This window comes from Arachis hypogaea, chromosome 15 (assembly GCF_003086295.3).
Source record: "Arachis hypogaea cultivar Tifrunner chromosome 15, arahy.Tifrunner.gnm2.J5K5, whole genome shotgun sequence".
NCBI lineage: Eukaryota > Viridiplantae > Streptophyta > Magnoliopsida > Fabales > Fabaceae > Arachis > Arachis hypogaea.
Genome location: NC_092050.1, coordinates 2,236,878 through 2,251,003, shown reverse-complemented (window position 1 = coordinate 2,251,003; position 14,126 = coordinate 2,236,878). Strand labels below are relative to the sequence as shown.

Genomic DNA, 14,126 nt, shown 5'->3' with positions numbered 1-14,126 from the left:
AAATTTTGCTAAGATAAATTTTATTTATAAATTAAGTAACAATTTTTGTCGCATAAGATCTCTACCATGTTTAATATGCCTCAGTTATAGTTAAAAAAACACCTTTTTTAAAATCTGTTGATTCTTTTTATTTGAACGCTATGTTTAAAACTTTGAATATTTATGTTTCTTAAGATTTATATTTTAAATATATTTATATATTTATTTTATCTGCAAATTTAATTCAAATTTAAATTAAAGTCAATCAAATATAGAGAATCTTTATCTTTATAGTAATATAAATGAAAATCTCATATGGTGATGTGGCGCTCATATGAAAATCTTTATTATTGGACTCAATGTGGGTAACTTCATGACTACACATCATGAGTATCTGGTTAATTTAAACTAACATACTGATGTGCACATATACTTCCAGAATTGTCAAGTATCCCACGAGATGGATTTAATTTTGTGAGTTTTACACTCTCAATATTCATGGGTTCGATTACACGTATTTGGTTGATAAGTTTATTGTTTTAGAAAAAGTATAATTCATGGATAAAATTATTTATTTTATTGATAATTTCGGTTGTATTTTTTACTTAACAAACGTATTGACAACAATTTTTTTTATTTTAATCCATTCTAGATATTATTGGATATTATAACAACCAGAATTTTTAAAAATTAAATAATTCGTTATTCATAATTTATTATATTGTTGAGAATTTTAATTAAAGAAAATTATTTTTTAAAAGTAATTAAAATTAAATTTTATGATATTTTAAATTTAAAATTTATTAAAATTTTTAAACTATTTTCATTATAATGAGATATTTAAAAAAAATAAAAAATTAATATTATTATTATTTATTAATTAATTAATAAATTTGATAAGGAAAAGAGAATCATTTACTTAGCTTTCGGCCAATGTGAAAAAAAAGCCAAACGTGGCTTATGGTTATATATATATATATATATACTTCCTTGGGTTTCATTCATTCATTCTACCGAATGGAATTTAAGAAAGAAAGAAAGGAATTGATTGAGAATGAGAGAGAGACAGAAGCTTGCATAATAGAATCGTCAAGATGTTGTTATTTTTTAAATTTAAGTTATTTGTTTAAGTTGTTTTGTTTAGGTTGTTATTTTTTAAATTTTAAGTTATTTTGTCTAAGTGGTTATTTTTTAAATTTTAAATTATTTACTTAGTTTGTTATTTTTTAAATTTTAAGTTATTTACAAATTACTCTTTTAAATCATAAATTATTATTATTTGTTTAAATTGTTACTTTTTAATTTTAAATTATTTGTTCATAAATTAAAATTTTTAAAAAAATTTCAAAAAATACATTCCTCAATTAAGAGGATTCTTGTGTCTCAATTCATGAATTTACTAAGAGAAGTCAATGATGGATAATCAATTATTATTTTTTAAATATAAACACTTACACATAATAAATGAGTAAAACGAAATCTATGAATTTTAATATTAACTTCATTGTAAGTTTATTTATTTGAATTTATTTCAAGATTTCATTCTATTTATTTAAATTTATTTATTTTTGTATTTTGTATTTAAATTGTTATTTTAACTTTATTTTGTTAAAAGAATTTTATAATGTTAATTCTTTTTTGTACTTGAAGAATTTCAATTTGTTAAAAAAATTTGTTTTTGCTGAAAATAAATATTTTTTTATCATTTTATTTAAAATATTATTATTGATATATTAATATTAAAAATATAAAAAATAAACATACTTTAAAAAAAATACTTTACGTCGTTTTATCTTTATAAAATAAAATAATTAATTAATTATTAATTTTTAAATTGTAACTATTTTTTTAATAAAAAATAATTTATAAAGTGTGTTTAAAATTTTATGAATTTGTTAATTTTTAAATTTTAAAATATAAAACATATATGTATATAGTTTGGTATAATTTTTTATTGTTATTTTTTAAGTTTTAATTAGTTATGAGTAAAATAAAATCTAGAAATTTTAATATTGACTTCAATGTAAATTTATTTATTTAGATTTGTTTCAAGATTTTATTCTATAAATTTAAATTTATCTATTTTAGTATTTTTTATTTAGATTGTTATTTTAATTTTATTTTATTATAAATATTTTTGTTATATTAAATTTTTTTGTGCTCGAAGAATTTTAATTTGTTGAGGAAAAATTTATTTTTGGTGAATAAATATTTTTCTATCTTTTTATTTAAAATGTATTATGAGATTAAATAATTTTATGATTGTGGGTATTTGTCTACATGGGAGAATGTGTGGAGAACTTTGGCAAACAAATTATTTACCTTTTATTTATTCGGAAAATAAAATATCATCTTTAAATACGATGACAATCTTGAGAAAATCATGGATCAAGAAAAAGGGAAAGGTACGATGTTTTTAGCATGGATGGAGGCCAACAAAGAATTTGAAAGCAGGTCAAACTTTAACGTACGCTGGATTTTCAAATCAATTTGTTTATAATATAGAAGAAAGAAAATGATATCCACGCAAGAGAGAATATTTTATCGGGAGATTAAACTATATTCCACTGGGTACAAGTGATATCTACTATATGAGAATTTTGTAATTATTAAAAAAAGTTACACAACATAGGAGTCTATTAGGACAGTTAATGGGATTACATATCCTAACTTCCAAGATGTTTTCTATTTTATGGGACTATTGCTTGACGATAGAAGATTCATTGAAGCTATTAATGAGGTCTGGTCATCAATTGAAAAAACTGTTTGTGATGCTATTGATATCTAATAGTGTTAAGAAACTAAATCGTATTTGGAATGCAATTTAGACATTATTGGCTAACAGGATACTATATATGAGGAGAAAAATATTGAAAACCAAGGTATTTCACTATGTGGTAAATTATTATCGCATATAGGACTTTACTTGCTAAAATCAGTGTTCACCAATGGGCAACTTCACGTTGCTTTGTCAAGAGTTAAGAGTCGCAATAGTCTGAACATTCTACTTCTAGATGAAGACAACAATCCAAACTCATCAATAACAAATGTCGTGTTCAACAAAGTTTTTAATAATATTTAAATAAGAAAATAGTATTTTCATTTTAGTAACATATTATGATTTATACTTTTGTATAAATATTTGTCGTAGGTATAACTAATTCATTAACTATACTTTCAGTTTGAAATAAAATATGTAACATGGAGCACAACATCATATGCCACTTATTTTTCTAATAAGGTTAGTAAAATACTTGGTTGTCGATAAATTTTCATTAGCCTTATAATATAAAGTTTAGTGTAAAATTGACATTCTACTATTACAGTTATATATATATATATATATATATATATATATATATGTATATATGTTGTTATTTTTTCAGGTCTCTTTCCTTATAGCTCAAGAATATTATAGACTTCAAACTGTTTCATTTGCATTTTACTTTGAATAAAAATAAAACAACATATTAAGTACGTTTATTATATAATGACGATAATAGTATTATACTAAACTTGAGAAATTTATGATTATAAAATATTATTTTTGATTTACCATGTCAGATTAAAATGTAAGCCTGTGCATCGCACGGGTTTAACACTAGTAATATATAAAAGCTGATACCAAACTCTCTCCACAATGAGCCTAAACCATCTTTTCTTTGCTAATGATGCCACATCAGCAATTCTAATGACTTGGCAAAAGATGAAAATCAACCAATCACTATTTAGTAAAATAAAATATTTTAAAAAAATTAAAACAAAAAACTCTTATCTATTATTATTCAATTGAAACATCAAGTACTAATTAAATGCAATAAACATATATTAAAAATGTCATAATAATAATAATAATTATAAAAAATTTTAGTTACAACTTATACATATTAAGATACTATTGTTCATTTCTTAATCTCTCATATTAATGCTAAAAGATTTCTTAAATTTAATATAACATTTTTATTTACAAATAAACAAAAAACGTAAGAAAAGACAAAGTATAGCAATTAATGTAAAATGAAAAATGCAAAAAAAATGAAAATACAGTTTTATATAACTCTAATATAAATAACCTATGTCTTTTTTAAAAATAAATAAATTCAAAATCTATTTATAATATGTTCTCTAACATATTTTTAATATAACATTTATTAAAATACACTATATAGTATAAATAATGTATATCTCTGCACATTGCGCGGGTCTCACTCTAGTAATATATAAAAGTTGATACTAACTCTCTCCACAATGAGTTTAAGCCATCTTTTTTTTGCTAATGATGCTACATCAGTAATTCTAATGACTTGGCAAAAGATCAAAATCAACCAATCACTATTTAGTAAAATATTTTCAAAAAGTTAAAACAAAAAATTCTTATCTATTATTATTCAATTGAACCATCAAGTACTAATTAAATGCAATAAACATACATTAAAAGTGTCATAATAATAATAATTATCAAAAATTTCAGTTACAAATATTCAAATTTTACAATTTATACATATTAAAACTCTTACTACTCTTCATTTCTTAATCTCTCATACTAATTGTCAAAAATTTCTTAAATTTAGCTACACAACTGTACTGTCTGAATTTCATGTAACGTCAGTTTCTGTAAGGCGAGATATGATACTATTTTATTTAATTTTTTTATTTTCTTTAATATTATTTAAATAATTTAAAATTTTAAAATTATATTTATCTAAATTTTAAATTAAAAATTTTATAATTTTAAAATTTTAACTAATTTGAATAAAATTAAATGAAATAAAAAATTAAATTTTAAATTTTACAACTTATACATATTAAGACTCTTACTACTCTTCATTTCTTAATCTCTAATACTAATTGTCAAAATTTCCTTAAATTTAATATAACATTTTTAATTTTTTATATGTTTTTCATTTTCATTCAATTATTTTTTTAAATTATTTACAAACCAAAAAAACGCAAGAAAAGACAAAGTGTAGCCATTAATGCAAATCGAAAAAAAAAGAAAAAGAAAATGCAGTTTTGTATAACTCTAATATAAATAACCTATGTCTTTTTTAAAAATAAATAAATTCAAAATATATTTATAATATGTTCTCTAAAATAATTTTAATATAACATTTATTAAAATATACTATATAGTATAAATAATCTACCTATCTGCGCATTGCGCGGGTCTCACTCTAGTTATTTTATGAACCACGAAGGATGAGGAAGCTTTGATATTGTGTTTGAAAATGAGTGATATTTTAAATTGGTCTTTAAATTTGTTTTTGATTTAGAATATTAGACAAATTATTCTTTATTAAAATAAATAGATAATTTAGTTCCACATATTTAAAATTTTCAAATAATCTATGCCCCATAGCTTCTGTAACTGCCATTAATGGTAGTAGTTTGATGTCCAATTTGGGATATATAATGTATTAATGTTCCATTTATTTCAAGAATTATTGTTGTTGTTGTTGGTTTCATACATTCTTCAAGCTTAAGAATATCTATATAGAAAATCATTATCAAAAAAATCACTTTGGTCTATGTTTCTTTTGTTTATTGTTTAGAATTTTAATATAATTTAGCTTTTTAATATATGTTTCTTCTGTCTATTGTTTGGAATTTTAATATTTGTATTTAAAAATTTTTATAATTAATATTATTATGACACTTTTAATATATATTTATTGCATTTAATTAGTATTTTATGTTTTAATTGAATAATAATAAATAATTTTTTTTAATTTTTAAGTTTTTTTTTTTACTTAAGAATGATTGATGATTTTTAAATTTTTTCAAGTAATTAAAGTTGCTAATATGACATCATTAGAAGAAAAATTATGAATTAAACTCAATATAAAAAAAGTTAGTATCAATTTTTATATAATAAAAATAGACAAGGTTAGTGAAAATTTCTCTATAGTTAGGCTTATAACTAGTTCCTGCAAGCATGTGGTTTTGTCAGATCTTAATATTAAATTCAACATTCTACTACTTTGATTCATTGTCATAAATCAATAACCAAGAATATCAGTCTGGCTCAAATTTATCAAAAATGAATAGAAACGGAACACAGTCACATGCTTCAGTCATAACTCATAACCAATGTCCAATTGAAATGCACAATTAATCATCTGAGTGGTAATGTTGTTGCTTTCATTCTCAAATTACTTAACAGGATGTGAGGGATGTGAGCAATGTATGGCCAATCCTCTCAAATGCGTTAAACTCTTGAGTGCTGAGAGTTGAAAAGATCTTGTACGCAATGCATGGAAACGAATTCAGAAGGCATTCTCAAACAAAGATTGATGATTGATGATTGATTCATTCTGTGACAAAGTTGAAAACCAAGAATCAGTCAAGTTCAAATTTATATCAAAATGAAGATTTGGTAACAATAATCTGATTTTTTTTAAGTTATATAGAAAATTTTCATATACATATATTCTTTATTTGGCATCAAATGTATCGGAAACTCCTCTTTCTCCCTTTCTTCTTTTATCTTCATTTTGTTGTGTAATATTCAGGATAATTCACGTGAAGAAATCAAAGTTTATAATCTCACAGGAAGCATATGATATGCTATGGTTTACATGAATTCGAATACTTTACAAGAGAATAACACAATACTAATACTGAGTGTTACTTACTATACAGATTTTGTTCATGATAACTTGTAGATGAAGTGGATGATAGATGTATGGCATGAAATGTTATGTACTTGCAACAATATTTAGGCACATAATAATCACAAAGTATTGTCAATTATGTATATGAAAATTTTGTTTGCATTCTTTCTCATAAACCCTTGTTTTCAGTCAATTATGCATCATTGCAATTTTGGTTTTACATAAATTATAGATATCTGATTGCAGTTTTGGTTTTGAGTGCTCAAATACACTGCTCAAGCTTTAAAGTTCTTATATATTGAAGGCCAAATCTATTCACATGCAATTTAATTTGCCGAATAAGACTTTGTTCAACTAAGCTCAGTTTGCTTAAAATCCTTGTAACTATTTTGATTATAGCAATAATGAAACTAACACATAAAAGATCTAAGCCGTGTTAGCCACCATCACTGTCAGCATCCTAATACCCCAATTTGTAATTGAAAAATGGTTAGTTGGAGGTTTCCCTGCAATTCAGCTATGTGAAACTTTTCTTGACCACAAATCCACAATAACCCATCTGAATATAGTATATATAGAAATAGAATCCAATTTGAATCAATATACTATGATGGTACATATTACAGTGTTTTAGGAACCCTAGTCTTTTTTCCATCAAATAAAGTGTATAAAAATAACTGTCCAATGCAGTTTCGATCACAAACTAATGTAGAACCACTCATAAATAATTAACAAATAGGTCAACATAAGCCAAGTTTTGTTGAGGGGGAGAATATGAGTTGGTTGGTGCTTGCGTGCAATTAACAGCAAAAGGTTTCTTCCAATATGTATGCATGCATATACTGCCACCTTATACTGAACTGAAAAAAGAAGAGAAAAAGCCTCACTGTGGCTGAACAGAAAATATTCATCTTACAGAATGAAGCAAAAGTAAGTTTATGCTTTTACATGTGAAGGCCGCGAGTGAGTTTGGTACTGTGTTCCTCCCAAATTAATGAGCTAAACATGTGATATCTGAGTCAAAGTCCCTTACAATCCTTCGTCCCTTACAATCCTCTCTAACTTTGGCAACTCTATCAAAGTCAGCTCCTTTAGGGACTTAAAGGCCACCTTCTCCTCCACTCCATCATACGAGTCTTCATCAATGTACTTCACGTCTTTCATACCAGATACATAAAGACTTTCTAAATGTGGTAATTTACCGAGTGGAGGAATCTGCTCACAGTTGTTGCAATCAAATAGTATAACATTAACTAAGCTTGAAAAGATGCCAGTATTTCTCACCCAACCAGGGAATTGTGATCCCCTATAACCATTAATCCCAAAATTCTTGAGATTAGGGGGAGGCTCAAGGGCTTCAAGTACTCTCTCCGAACTAATGCATAATGAATTAGAATTAGAATCAGAATTCCAAGACAAATATAAATAACTCAGCTCCTTCTTACTCATCAAATTAGCCTCTCTAGCATCATGTTCGCTTTGGACATTCTTGAGACCTTTAATGTGTAGTCTTCCACCAAGCTGTAAATCATGTAACTCTGCTAAGTCATGTTTGGCTTTTGAATCCACAATAAAAATATTCAGTGTTTTCAGTTGTTTCAACTCCCTCATTTTTGGAGGCATTTCTACTAATGACCGACATCCTTCAATTAAGAGATGCCTGAGATCCTTCAGCTTCAATATGTGTTTGGACAGACAAGTAAGATAATAGCATTGTTCTAGCTTTAGAATTTGCAATTTCTGCATCCTAGAAACACATTTTGGCAACTTTGTAATGTAACTATTGTAAATATTCATGTACCTCAAATGTGTTAAACTTTTCAGTGCTGAGAGTTGAGAAGATCTTGTACGCAATGCTCGGAGAGAATTACATAACTGCACTTTACACAAAACCAATGCTGGATATCCGAAGAGGGTATTGCTAATTGCTGGATCAAGATCAATAAAAGTCCTCAAGGACTCAATATTCTTCAAGGTATTCTGATTTAACTCAGGCAAGCCAGAGTAACTTACATGGTGGACCCTTCTTGACAAATTGGTCAAGCTTGCAGACTCATCATAAGCTTTATACTCTTCTCCCACTATGGAGTGGGCAAGATCAAGGAATAAGTCATGGATCTTGAAGGTGGTGTTTCCATACTTGTCAATCGATACTTCTTGAAAAAATGATCTTTGGAGCAGCTCCTCCCATTGCTGGTTACCAACATCTTCAACCTCCAAATGTCCTTTGGATTTAATAAGTCCATTGGCCATCCAAAGATGAATTAGCTGTTCCTTTGAGATTCGAAAATCTTCAGGATAGAGAGCACAAAAACAAAAGCATTGCCGTGATGATGGCTTCAAATGAAAATAACTTAGTCTCAAAGCACCCATGACACCATCAATGTCCCAAAACTTACTTTCCAACACATTGAGGCATTCTTTTTCCTCTTTTTTATTACGCAAAAGGCTTCCAACAACTTTGGATGCAAGGGGATTACCCACACATCTTCTGACGATTTCCTTGCCAATCTCCACCAGCTTTGCAGGCTGCTCCTTGTTTGGACCAAATGCATAGTGTGTGAACAATGACCAATTCTCATCCTTAGGTAATGGCTGTAAGTGATGAGTAGGGCATGTTTCCATGGCAGATGCAACAATCTGATCACGTGTTGTGACCAAAATTGAAACACCTTTGGTTTCACTACCTCTAGAATTCAGCACAGACTTCAAGTCCTCCCATTTGATATTGTCCCACACATCATCTAGAACAAGCAAACACCGTTTGTCCAGCAACACTTGTTGAACTTTGTTTTGCATTGCTTCTAAAGTGGAGAGGTTTGGGTTCACTCCGGTGGAGGATTCTACAATGGACTGTAGAATTCTCATCATATTGAAGTTTGTGAAACACAAACCCAAATTCTCAAATCAAAATGCTGGATCACCCTCTCGTCATTGAAGACCCATCTCTTGAGATGGTATCGAGGGTTAGGAAAGGTTAGACACAAGAAAAGGTAACAGAGAGGGAAGCAAGAAAAGGTTTTCAATTTATTTTCTTGTATATTTTTGTTTACAATCACTCTCTTAATATAGAATTTTAGGAAACTAAATATAGAAAGTATTCTAAATAAATATAATTGATTTTCCTTGATTGTCTCTGATGTCCTGTGATTTGTTACTCTAATTATAATATTCTAACAAATATTCTAACACTCCCCCTCAAGGTGAGCAGTGGGATCACCAATGCTTAGCTTGTTAAGGACACGGGTAAATGCTCTGCCTGCAACGGCTTTGGTGAGGATGTCTGCCAACTGGTCTTCTGACCTTACAAACGGAAGCTCAACACTGCCATCCTCAATCTTCTCCTTAATGAAGTGTCTATCAACTTCAACGTGCTTAGTTCTGTCATGTTGCACAGGATTCTCTGAGATACTGATTGCTGCCTTATTATCACACTTTAATTGACTTGGTAGTTGTGGTGGAAAACCAATCTCAGTCATCAGTTTTTTGATCCATAAAACTTCAGTTATACCTTTGGCAATTCCCCGAAATTCAGCTTCAGCACTGGAAAGAGCAACTACTTTCTGCTTCTTACTCCTCCATGTCACCAGGTTACCTCCCACAAGAGAAAAATAGCCCGATGTAGATCTCCTGTCATTTGGATTACCAGCCCAATCAGCATCAGTGTAAGCCTCAATGTTTAAGTGCCCATTCTTTTGGAACATGATCCCATTTCCTGGTGTCCCCTTCAAGTACCGAACAATTCTCATGGCAGCATCCATATGATCCTCTTGAGGTTGGTGCATAAACTGACTTATCACCCCCACTGCATATGCTATGTCTGGTCGAGTGTGTGACAGATAAATCAATTTCCCAACTAACCGTTGGTACCTCTCTTTATCTGCTAGATTAGCCCCTTCCTCAAACTTTAAACCGTGGTTAACTTGCATAGGAGTATCTGCTGGCTTACAATCGACCATCCCTGTTTCTGCAAGTAAATCCATGATGTACTTTCTCTGAGAAATAAAGATCCCTTTGTTGGAGCGAAGAACCTCTATTCCCAAGAAGTACTTTAGTCCTCCTTAATCCTTCATCTCAAATTCTCTGAACAAGTTATTCCTCAGTTTTGCGATTTCTTTCAAATCACTTCCGGTTATGATCATGTCATCCACATATATTATTAGGCACGTGATCATATCTCCTTTTCTTTTCAAGAATAAAGTATGGTCAGAGTTGCTTTGTTTGTACCCATACCTTTTCATGGCCACGGTAAACCTTCCGAACCAAGCACGTGGAGACTGCTTAAGCCCATAAAGTGCTTTCTTCAATCTGCAAACTTCATTTCTTTGGAAATCTTCAGAGAACCCTGGAGGAGCTTCCATGCATACTTCTTCTTTCAGATCCCCATGTAAAAAGGCATTTTTGACATCAAACTGATGGAGTGGCCAGTTTTCATTTGCTGCTATTGAAAATAGTACTCTGATGGTGTCAATCTTTGCAACTGGTGAGAAAGTTTCTGAGTAGTCAATGCCATATGTCTGTGTATAGCCTTTTGCCACCAACCTTGCCTTATATCGCTCAATGGTGCCATCTGCTTTGTGTTTAATGGTGAAGACCCATCGACACCCGACTGGTTTCTTCCCTGCTGGTAAGATGCATCTCTCCCAAGTTCCATTTTTTACAAGAGCCTCCATCTCTGTTTTCATAGCTTTTCGCCATTCACCCTTCTTATTGGCTTCCTGAATTGTTCTGGGAATGTCTTCAGCTAGAAGGGAGGTAAGGAAAGCTCTTGCAATGTCTACCACTCCTTCTCTGGTTGTCTTTATAGGATACTTTAAATTTCGAGGAACATGTTCTGGAGAATATCGGACAGGTGGTACCCTTCTGTTTCTTCGCGGCGGAAGTGTGAAAGGTTCTGGTTCTGATTCTAACCTGTCATTGTTAGTGACTTCATTCATAACAGGAGAAGACTCAGCAAAGTGAAGGTCACTTACCTCTTGTTGGACATTCTCAGAAGGATGCTCATTGGTGGTGTTGGTCTCTTCTTCGTTAATAGAGGCATGCTCGTTGGCTCCATCTACTTGCTCTTTTGGAACAGTTTCTTGGCAACTCAGATTAACCAACCAACTTGGTGGTTCACTACTAGTTTTCTCCCCCTGAACAGCAAGTTGGCTGCTGAAAAAATATTCTGATTCCAAAAAATCACAATCCATAGTTACATGTACACGATGAGTGATTGGGTTATAACATCGATACCCCTTTTGATGCGTAGCATACCCAACAAAGACACATTTCTCGGCACATGGGTCAAATTTAGTTCGGTTAGCTCTGGGTATATGGACGAACACAGAGCACCCAAAAACTCGTGGTGGTAACATCTGGACAGGAGGGATGTCAGATTGAGTAGCTAGGATCTGTAGGGGTGTTTTGTGGTTGAGGGTCTGAGAGGGTAACCTGTTCAGAAGATAGGCTGAGGTAGCAACAGCTTCAGGCCACAAACGTGTCGGAACCTTTGCATCAAAAATCATGGCCCGAGTCATCTCCAGTAATTTACGATTTTTTCGTTCTGCCACACCATTCTGTTGGGGTGTGTTTGGACAGGAAGTTTGATGAATTAACCCTTTTTCTCTAAAAAACTCTTGCATCGATTTGTTCACAAATTCACCACCATTATCTGATCTAAGTACTTGAATTTTTTTATCAAACTGAGTGAGAATCATTTGATAGAATGCATAGAATTTGTCGGGTACTTCAGATTTGTGTTTTAGAAAATATACCCACGTCATGCGAGAAAAATCATCCACAAATAACACAAAATACTGAAATTGATTATTATGAGAATTAGGAGCTGGACCCCACACATCAGAGTGCACTAATGAAAAAACAGAATTGACTCTAGTGTTGCTAGGGAAAAAAGTAACTCTATGATTCTTTGCCTGAATGCAAGTTTCACATTTGATGGGCTCAGTGTTACCAGTAAATAAACTAGGGAATAAAATCTTAAGGTACCCAAAGGAAGGATGTCCCAAGCGTCTGTGCCATAACCAGAGTTGCCTCGTAACTGTTCCTTGAGCAAGCATGGCATGTCCCTTGTGAACAACCTCATTAACGTAATAAAGACCTCCACGTTCAGTACCACGCCCAATGATCTCCTTCGTAAGAATGTCCTGTAAAAGGCAAAAAGTAGAGAACATGAGAACCACACAATTTAGTTCCTTTGTAACGTGACTTACAGAAAGTAACTTTGATGACAGTGCAGGGACATAGAGACAATTTTTTAATTTTAATTTTTTTGAAAAGACAATGGAGCCTTCTCCTTGAACCGCAATTAATTCTCCACTGGCCGTTTCAATATGGGTTTTAACAGGTGTAGAGAGGCTATTAAAATCATGAGGATCATGAGTTATGGTGTCAGTGGCCCCACAATCAAAAATCCACTGATCAGATTTTTCTGGGCTGGTATATTTTTCTGATTGGGATATTTTAAAAGATTTTGGGCTTTCGGCTGGGTCATAGGGAGAAGGAATTTGGGCTTCCCATTTTAGTGGGCCATTTTGCTTAGGAGACCCATTAGGGTTCCCATTCTCTTCTGAACTTCCATTTCCTTCTCCCTTATGCGCCGCCTCTTCTCTTCTGTTACCTCCATGAGCGGCTGCAGCTTTTCCATGAACAACTGCTGATTTTGTTTCTTCCTCTCTTGCTGCGTCATCACCATTGCTGCTGGCGGTCTGTGGAGTGCCCACTATGGTGGCGGCCTTGCGATTTTTTGGTTTGGGATCTTCTCACCATTCGGGATAACCCACAATTTTGAAGCAAGTCTCCTTGGTGTGTTTCTTCATGCCGCAATGAGTACAATGGAGGTGGCTTTTGTCTTCTTTGTTTAGCGGAAGCGTGGTGGGCCCATAACCCACAGGTCCCTGGATCGGAACCAGGCTCTGATACCATCTTGAGATGGTATCGAGGGTTAGGAAAGGTTAGACACAAGAAAAGGTAACAGAGAGGGAAGCAAGAAAAGGTTTTCAATTTATTTTCTTGTATATTTTTGTTTACAATCACTCTCTTAATATAGAATTTTAGGAAACTAAATATAGAAAGTATTCTAAATAAATATAATTGATTTTCCTTGATTGTCTCTGATGTCCTGTGATTTGTTACTCTAATTATAATATTCTAACAAATATTCTAACACCATCGAGCAAGTGTTGTTTTGCCAAGACCTCCCATACCAACAACAGGATACACAGAGAGGCGATCAATGCTACTGGCGTGCTTTGTGAGAAACTCTACAATCTTGTCTTTTTCTTCATCTCTTCCATACATCTGGTGCTGATCAGTGATGGCAGAACTAGTTTGTCGCGGATCATCATCTTCTTGTTGCCTCTTTCTGAAAGCCAGAGGCAGCTGATACCTTCTCCTCTCATCATCAATGCTCTGGAACCTCTTGACCATGTCTTCCATCCTCTTGCTGATAGCATGACGAAACAAAATAGTCTTGGGATGGAAGCGGGCTAACCACCCTTCACTTTGAAGACGGTTGGATTCCATTGAACAATC

General features: G+C 31.3%; 1 protein-coding gene across 1 annotated transcript; it reads right to left on the bottom strand.

Moving 5' to 3' along the window:
* Positions 1-7,622: 7,622 nt before the first annotated feature.
* Positions 7,623-9,461, bottom strand: LOC112746948 (disease resistance protein RGA2-like). Its single transcript, XM_025795053.1, has one exon. It carries the CDS (start codon positions 9,459-9,461, stop codon positions 7,623-7,625), a length of 1,839 nt encoding a protein of 612 aa, XP_025650838.1.
* Between the last annotated feature and the right edge of the window lie 4,665 nt (positions 9,462-14,126).

Excerpts from the sequence above, each read along its gene's own strand:
- LOC112746948 (XM_025795053.1), bottom strand. The coding sequence starts at position 9,461 with ATGAGAATTCTACAGTCCATTGTAGAATCCTCCACCGGAGTGAACCCA.